This window comes from Marmota marmota, unplaced genomic scaffold (assembly GCF_001458135.2).
Source record: "Marmota marmota marmota unplaced genomic scaffold, marMar, whole genome shotgun sequence".
Lineage (NCBI taxonomy): Eukaryota > Metazoa > Chordata > Mammalia > Rodentia > Sciuridae > Marmota > Marmota marmota.
Window position 1 is genome coordinate 878,907 of NW_026000058.1, and position 8,888 is coordinate 887,794.

Sequence of the window (8,888 nt, forward strand, 5' to 3'; positions counted from 1 at the left end):
CCTGGCAAAATGCCAGAGGGAGTGGTTTGAGAAGTAACAAAAACAAGCCATTAAGTGTGGAGATTCCTTATTGGTTGACTGATGTATCTAGTTTATGCTAATTAGATAAGCTGTGTGGAATGTATAAATACTGCTCCTGTCCTGCAATAAATGGCTCCTACTCCTGCTGTATCAACGTACACAAGTTATTCGTCACCCTCCGCTTATTTTGCCCAGCCAGCCGGGCTGCGGCACTTTAGAATGGAATTTTGTGGTGTAGAGAAGATTTAGGGAGTGAGTTGGTTCACTGATGATTAAGAGATACACGAGATCAAACTCCAAGGGTTCTTACTCCAACTGGTTAGAAATGAGGACCTAAGTTTGACTCTCAACTAAGGGCAACCTCCTTGAATCTCTTGCCTTTCTGTAAAATGAGATTAATACCCAACCACCTAACATGACCTAACAAAGTTTTTTCTAGGGGCTGGGGTTGTGGCTCAGTGGCAGAGCACTTGCCTAGCTTGTGTGAGGCTCTGGGTTCGATTCTCAGCACCACATACAAATAAATGAACAAAATAAAGGTCCATCAACATCGAAAAATTAAAAAAAAAAAAAAAAAAAAAAAAGTAGTCCTTTCCAAGCCCTAAGGGACAACTCAGACAAGAGCTGTCACACTGCAGTGCAGTAGAACTAAAGGAGGATGGAGGAGCCCAACCTCTGGTCCCACGTCCACACTGCTGTGGACAACCCCAACCACAGAGGAGGACAAGGAGAGGATCAGCACTGGAAACAAGTTTGCCCTCCGGCTATGGCTGCAACATCTGCACAGGTAAAGATGAGGAACGACTTGAGGGCTCCACGGCATTGGGGCTGGAATGGTCTAGGGTTCTTATGGGCATGGAGGAGAGGAAGGGATAAATAATAACTGCTCTTGAAGTCCTCAGCGTAACACGCCATCAGGTGAAAGTGGAGCTTACATGGATGTAGGGCCATCAAAGGAAGAATGGAACATGGACCCTCTTCCCCCAACCCAGGGATATGGAAAGTGAAGTGCCCACCCCCTCCCTAGCCCACCTCCACGACACTCACAGAACATTCACAACCTTTATTATGGTGAGAACTTTGCTACAACTTTGAAAGTAAAAAGTAAAATTACAACATAGGTTCCAGGCCCTTGAGGAGCCAGAGAAAAGAGATTGGGAAGGAGGGCACAAGGGTCCTCCCACCTGCCAGGAAAGGTGCAAAATGAGCCAGGGCGAAGCCCAGGGCCATGGGCCTCGAGAGGCACAGGTGGGCCTCCAGAGGCACAGGCCCCAGGCTGGTCAGTGTTCAGACACGCTGTGAACTTAAACATATAAATAGAGAGAGACCCAGGCCGGCGGCTGGGCCCTCCCTGTTCTCAAACCCTGGGGATCTTGACTTAAGGCCTCTCTCCTACTCAGTCATACTGGGAAGTAGGGGCAGGAAAGTCATCTTTGGAGTATTTGGGAGTTTTCTGTTTATGTACAAAAAAATCCACAACACAAAATAGAGGGTTTTTTTGTCCATCTCTGAAACTGCCTGTCTGTCCTGCCGCCTGTGTGGCCAAAGGGAACGGAATGGACATGAAAAGTATGAATGGTTGGGCTTGGGGGACAGAGAGGGCATCTCACAGACAAAAAAAAAAGGCCCCTTCCCCAGGAGGCTCCAACCCTTCCCCAACTGCCACCCCATCTCATTTGCCCCCCACTGCCTGGGTTAACACAGCAAAGGAACGTGCCACCATCTAAAGAACATTCCCCAAACAGACCCCAATGTCCTTTAAAAGAAGCTAAATATTAACCTTTTGCTGCTGGCTTTGTTAGGCAGAGATGAGGCCAAAGTAGGTGTCCTTGAAGGTCTGTGTGGCCTTTGGCCAAAGCCCCCGAGGGATGAGAGTGGCCAGGGGCTGGGGTCCACACAGCATATTTGCTCAGTGTTGGAGGACAGTGAAGGTTCCATAATCCAAGGAGCTCAGTCCAGGGAAATGATATCTGACCGACAGCCAGTCAAAGAGGGACCTGAAGGCAGAGGTCCTCCATGTCCCTCCCTCAAGGGCGCCCCAGGAGCCACAATGCTGCTGACACGGCCAGGAGAGGGTGCTGGAGTGGAGCTGCGGTGAGAGCTCCCCAGTGTGGGGGCCAGGGGGCCCAGAAAATGGGAAGGGGTCCCCCGGTACTGGAAGAAGTGGCCCAGGGCATCCTGTTCATCTAGCGAGGTGATGACGGAAGGACCATAGTGCTGGAGGAATCAAGGGCACAGTTTAGGGTCTATCCCAACTCACCCACCTCCCATAACTCAGCTCAGAAATGTCTCATGGGGTCAGTGAGCCCCTGTGGGTTTCAAGGGCTCTTGTTTCTCCAGACGTAGGACCTCTGTGGCTCTGCCTGCTCTCCCACACCCCTCCCTTTCACGCTGCCTGGAGACAGCCCCTCCAGCACACCAGGTTCTTGGCCTTGAGGTGTCTGAAATGTGGGCCTGGGCGGCGGCGGGGTACACCCAGTGCTTTAAGTGCACAGGATGTGTGAAGGCGAGCAGGCAGGGGCGGAAGGACACTAAAAATCCTCAAAGAACAGTGACAGGATCCAGGAAAACAGGTAGGAATCTGAGGAAGTACTAGTGGGGGCCGAGGAGGGAAATAAGCTACCTTTATCCTCCCTCCCTCACAGAGAAGACTGAGTTCCCAGGGACAATGGCAGAGATCAGGGTACCCTCAGTGCCTAGAAAGGAAGCTTCAGAGATCTCAGATCTTCATGGAGAAAGGAACCACTTACCTGACTCTCAGTCTGAAGAAAAGAAAATAAATCTAAACCTGGCAGGAAAAGAAAAATCAAAATCAACTTCCTATCTGACCCCTTCACTGCCAAAAGACAAGTTCTGTGGATGGTGGCTTCTTAGAGGAGACCCAGGAGACTTTGCAAAGGAGCAGGGTCCCATCTGTGCATCAGTGTCATACCTTGGATATCAGCCCCCAGGGGGAAGGCAGGTGGGTACTCATGTAGTGGGAGACCAGACAGGAAATCACTGCCCAAGGTGCCCATGGCAGAACTCCGTAGCACCGAGGAGGGCTGGTGACCAGGTGTGAGGACTCTGTAAGGAAAGCAGGGGCTGGGGCAGCTAGTGGACCACACCGTCCCCCAGGCCGGCTTCCCAGGTCCCCTCTACCCTCTCCACCTTTCCCGGCCTCCGGGTTTGATCAGAAAGCATTCCCGACTCTTCCATTGTCCCTTTTGCTGTAGATCCTCTTACCCTTTGCTTCCAGGTAGTGTTGGGATGGCAGCTGAGGTGACAGGACAGTGCTTCTTGGTTGGGGGCAGATCCTCCTCATCTGATGAGCTTTCTATTGTCAAGTCAATAACTTCAACCTTCTTCTTATTTTCTGAAGGATTTCCCTCTTGAACTGGGCTATATTGGAGGCCTGTAGGTGGTGAGAGGACTGTCTTAGAAAAAGGGCCATCTGAGATTTAGCTCAGCTGGGGGACAGGGGGTCACTCACCATCCAGCCCATACCCTGGCGGGGGGCAAACCTCAGATGCCTCCTTCTTGGGTTTCATTGGGCACCAGGATCCATCTTCCATGAACTGGATCTCATCACAATCCGAACAGGAATTAAGAATCTCCATGAATAAACTAGAGGAAGGGAAAGATGGGCATTTATGAGGCCGGGAGATGGCTGCACAGTACTCAGTTCTGTGACTCACCTTCCTGTGACTCAGTTTCCTCATCTGTAAAATAGGGATATCCACCCTACTAGACCTCTGAGTCACTGTTGAAATCAAAGTAAGTATATATGTAAAAGAACTTTGCAAGCTTTTGCTGTTAGGTTTTAACATAAATACAATCTGAGCACTTGTTAGGTATAATTCTAGGAACAAGATAGAAAAAGAGATACAGAACTTCTTAAACCATCTCAAAAAACACACTGCAAGCAAGATCCATATGAAGACTCTAGAAGATGGATAAGATCAACTAAGAAAAAGAAATTCTTTGCTTATGAAAAAAAATCTTTACTTGTGGGGAATAAAATATTCTTTGCTTGTAAGGAAAAAAAAAAAAATCTAACTGGATTAGCACACCCAGACCCTCAAATGAACTTTATTGCTATGCTCAGTGGAAGGTGAGATAGTTGTTATAAGCAATATGTCATAACAATTTGGTTCAGTTATAACTGCCCTACTAACAGTATAAACTTGAGCAAGACTCGATCTCTCTAGGCCTCAATTTCCTCTATGGCAGCTATCTCACAAAGTCATTAGGAGGATTCAATGAGATAAGGCACACAAAGTGCTCAGCACTAGGCCTCATACATACATATTCCTTAATATTGTCACACTCACACATGTGCATGTCTGCATGTATGTACATTTGTGAATGTACAGCTAAAGGGGACAGAGCGAGAGCTGGAGTTCATGTGACGGGAAGTTAAGCCATTTATGTCAAGAGGGTCCTGGTGGATGCCTAGCTAAGAGGAAGAAAAATGACCCTACCCATCAATAATAAGAGATTCGTAGGGAGCCTTCTTGTCACACACAGGACATGTCCATGTTGGCTTCTTCTCATTCATCTGTAGATAAAGGGCAGCATCGAAACTCTGCAGGTGGGCGCAGGTGAGGGCACGACATGGGACAGTCAGGCGCATCTTCCCTAGCTGAGGAGAGAACTTTCTAGTCAGAGTCTTCACTCTGGTTTCATTCCAGAAAACCTCACTCTCACATCCCTAAGAACACTCATCAGAGTCCAGAGGTTTAGCCCGACCTCCCTCCCCTTTCCCTTCTCCCCTGGTACCCACCGGGCACATGAGTGACACCCGGAGACTCGTAGTAGCCACCTCACTGTCAGGGTCAGCCGTCAATTTCTCCTTGACTGAAACAAGAGTGAGGCCAGAGCCATAGGATCAGTAAGGCGGAAGGAAGCCCCGGGGTTGGTGGGGCCCTGGCTAAGGCAGCTGGGTGGAGAGTCTTTGGGGATCACTGGACTGGTCACGTGGATGGTCTGAGATCTGGGTTACAAAGGCTGGGTGTGAGGGAGAGACTCCCAATTCCTGAAGTGGTTCAAACATGGCTACATCAGAGATGACCTAGAAGGGACTGAAGCTGCTTTCCAGTCCAGAGAACCCAGGTCCCATCCATCCTGGGCACGGTCTGGCTTCTCACATGAAGACTGGCAGGGAGTCAGGAGAGAGTTGGAGTTCGTGTGAAAAGAGAAGGGAGTTGTCACAAGAAAGGTATTATGAAGACTGAGGTCCAAATCAGAGGGGGAAGAGGAAAAGGATGCTACTCACTCAGGGCCCGAGAATGGTCTGGGTTGCGGATGCCCTTTGCTCTCAGTTTCTGTAGAAGGGTCCCTGCAGTCAGCTGCCTCACCAGGTACACAGACAAGGAGTAATTCTACTTGGAGGAGGGAGTCAGAGGGAGAAAATCAGCTTCCGCTTCTCATACCACCACCACCACCACCCTCTTTTGTCCCATGAAGAACAGAGATGATTTCCCTTCATCTCCTGTAGGCCTTTCCGGGCACCCTGTTTTAGTTTTGCTCACCCGTCCAAACTCAGATGACCAATTAACCACAATGGTGTTGGGAACAGTGGCTGAGAGTCGAGCCAGTGGTGTAATGTTGATGGGGCGGCTGGGCCTCTTAGGTTCAGCCCCATTCTTGGTGGGAGGAAGGTAACCCTGAGGAAGGGAGGAGCTGGTCAGTGGAGAGGTGGCTCTGGGAAGGGGCTCTGCTATGACAACAAAAGACACCTTGTCTCAGGTTGCTGACCACCTGGGGGAGAGGTCGGCTCACTCATGACCCATTCAGTGACACACAAAACTGGGATATTACCTAAGGTTGTGTAGGGGGTTCATGCCTGGAAAGAAAGGAGAGCTTACTTACTGACCAAGGAAATTCGAACCCACTCACTAAGTCCTTTAGGAGGAAGAACAGGGATACCTCACTTCCTCTACATAGAGCTCTAGGGCTTTGACTTTTAAGTCTTCCCTGCTAGGCACCATGGTGCACACCTGTAATCCCAGCAGCTTGAGAGGCTGAGGCCGGAGGATCACGAGTTCAAAACCAGCCTCAGCAAAAGTGAGGCACTAAGCAACTCCAGTGAGACCTGCCTCTAAATAAAATACAAAACAGGCTGGGGATGGGGCTCAGTGGTTGAGTGCCCCTGGGTTCAATCTCCAGTACCCCCACCCCACACAAAAAAAGAAGTCTTCCCTGAACCTTTGGATTGAAATCTAATGTCACTTCTCTGAGTCCTAATAGAACTTTTGTTTAGCTGTATCTTTTTTTCTTTTTGGCAGTATTGGGAACTGAACCCAAGGGCATTATACCATTCTACTGAGCTACATCCCCCACACCCTTTGTCCCTTTGTGTGTGTGTGTGTGTGTGTGCGTGCGCGCACGCTCGCACAAGCAATACGGGGATAGAACCCAGGGGCCCTTTACCACTGAGCTACATTCCCAGCCCTTTTTTTTTTGAGACAGGTCTCACTAAGTTGCTTAGAGCTTCACTAAGTTGCTGAGGCTGGCCTTGAACTTGTGATCCTCCTGCCTCAGCTGCCCAAACTGCTGGGATTACAGCAGTTTTTAATACTCTCTAGATTATATCAACTCTATCAATAAATTGAGTGCCTATTATGTGGCAGACACTGTACTGGGAATATCTCTCTCATAATAGATTTATAGTTGTTATTTATGAACTAAAACAGGAATGGGTTACTGTCAGGAGATGGAAAAGGCATTTACCGGAAGGGGGCACAGTTTCCCATTGACCTTGACAAAGAGGTTGGGGGGAAAATAATCCTCCTGGGGGCAGCTGGTCTCACAGAGACAGAACCTGGTGAAGAATGACAAAAGATAAAAGGTGGGAGGCAGTTACTGGAGTTGAATCTGGCAGAGAGGCAGGGAACCTCAGAAAATCAATCATGATCATCTACAGCCCTAAGCATCCAACAGTCCCAGGGCTAGAGGAAGGAGAAGTTGTGCTCCATTTGTGTACAATGTGTCAAAATGCATTCTACTGTCATGTATAACTAATTAGAAGACAAGTGGACAGTGGCAGAGCAAGGCTACCTCCTAGGTATATCTATCAAACCCCTATTTCACTCCCACCCTACTAGGAGCCCAGCAGGGTAGAGAGGGAATATTAACTCACCTTAGCTGCACCTGTATGGTATAATCACATTTGGCCCCTGGCAGAACCTCTCTGTAAAAGGGAGAAAGATATCAGCCTCCAGATGGAGGGGTGAATGACAGAGTCAAAGTTGATGTCCAGAGAATAGGGAAGAAATATACAAATGAAGGACAAGCAGGTATAGGAGGATGAATAAGGAGGAGAACAAAAAAGAAAGAAGGCAGAGTCCAAGGATAAGGGAGGAGGACTAAGAGAGAGGTACCTGGATGTAAGAATCTGCTGCACTTGCTGAGGTGTAAGGGCAAAGGTAAAGTGCGCTTCCTCAAACCGCTGGCTAGAAGTGGATGCTAAGGACACAAAGGGGCAGTTATTCCCAAGTCCATGCACAGGCAGCCACAGAAGTTGCTTCCATCCCAGATTTCTAATCCCACAGAACTGAAATCTAAGGAAGGAGTCCAGCCTACACTGGAGTCCAGGAACACTGAGGGATCACAGAGAGCCATACCAAGGGTGGTGGGCCGGATGAGTTCCCCGTAGACTTCATAGAAGGGCAATGGTTTCATGGTGACATCAGGGTGCACGGGCTGCGGTAGAGGGGGATGCAAGTCCACCTCACGCTTGGGGCCCAGAAGGGTGCCAGGAGCCAAAAGGGCTGGGGGAATGGGAGTCAGAGGGCCAGGGGAGCCTACAGGAGAGGTGCCAGGGGGCAAAGAGAGCAGAGAGAGATCAGAGGGCCCTAGGGTCTTCCGGGGAAAGCGACGGCGGTAAAGTTCTTTGATCTTCATCTGGACACTGGGGGCACAGCTGGATTTGAGGAGGTGTAGGGCCTTGGCTAGGAGTTCGTGCTTCCGTCCACTCTTGTTCCGGCCAGCAAAGCCAAGGAGCACCTGCAGCTCAGATACCCGGAAACTCATCACCATGTGCTGTGAGAAGAAGAGAGAAGCTTGGGAATCCCACCGTGCACAAGCCTGTTAGCTAAGAGCACTGGGCTGCGGCTGCCCGGCGAGCGGAGCGAGCGAGCAGTGCCTTTCCCTCCAGGGTTAATCGGAAGGGTGCTTCACAACTAGTAGATTACTGCCAAGCAGCTGTCCTGGCCACTCAGCAACACTCAGCTCAGCCTCACCACCACCACCTCTTCCCAGAGCCAGAGCGACCCTCTCCACACCCCTGGAAACTGGACGGTGGGGGCAGAGGATGGCAGACAGCCTTAGCCATTAAGGCCTCCTACTCCATCCTTGCCTGTAGCCTAGACTCCCCTTTAAGCTGCTTATCTCCTCTGCTGCTCTTTCTCAGACTTTGAGACCCATCCCAGCCTCCTGGGAAAAGGACAGAAGGCAGGAGAATGAGGGAGAAGACAGGACTCGGGGCAGGCGGCCCACAGAGGAGAAAAGGGCCAGTGGCTGGAGCACTGCGCACCCTGCTCCTCCCTCCCCAGCCACCTCAGTCCCCCCAGGTATCGTCCCCAAGCCTCTGGGGCTTTATGGCCAGGGTTTTCGGTCAGAGTTCGATGCTCATAAGTCCCCCAAGTCCTTTCTTGGCATCATTACGTAGCCACCTCCGTCATCCCTGTTCTCTGGGAGGGAAACAGAATCAAACCTAAGGGGGAAGGGTTCACGGGGATCACCAGCCCAGGTACCCTGCGGACCACCTGTGGACGCCGCCTGCTGGCCTCCCGGGAGAACAGAGGCCCGCCCCCCACACCCCCTGCGGACAGGCGGCCGGGAGGTGGGGGTTCTCCCGCGAGGGCTGGAGCCTGTCTCTTATA

At 50.5% G+C, this 8,888-nt stretch overlaps 1 protein-coding gene across 2 annotated transcripts; it reads right to left on the minus strand.

Annotated features, from left to right (window-relative positions):
- Positions 1–1,069: 1,069 nt before the first annotated feature.
- Pias3 (protein inhibitor of activated STAT 3) lies at positions 1,070–8,849 on the minus strand. 2 transcript variants are annotated; one of them, XM_015507089.2, is made up of 13 exons: positions 7,629–8,848; positions 7,386–7,470; positions 7,145–7,195; positions 6,736–6,826; positions 5,535–5,669; positions 5,279–5,384; positions 4,787–4,860; positions 4,485–4,645; positions 3,494–3,627; positions 3,247–3,415; positions 2,954–3,087; positions 2,772–2,809; positions 1,070–2,238 (listed from the first exon to the last, which is right to left on the minus strand). In XM_015507089.2, the coding sequence occupies exons 1-13, from the start codon at positions 8,041–8,043 to the stop codon at positions 1,972–1,974; spliced, it is 1,860 nt and encodes a 619-aa protein (XP_015362575.1). In that variant the 5' UTR covers positions 8,044–8,848; the 3' UTR covers positions 1,070–1,971. The 2 variants fall into 2 exon arrangements, with proteins under 2 accessions (XP_015362575.1, XP_048669846.1); XM_048813889.1 differs by lacking the exon at positions 2,772–2,809 and having other exon boundaries at positions 2,067–2,238; positions 7,629–8,849.
- Between the last annotated feature and the right edge of the window lie 39 nt (positions 8,850–8,888).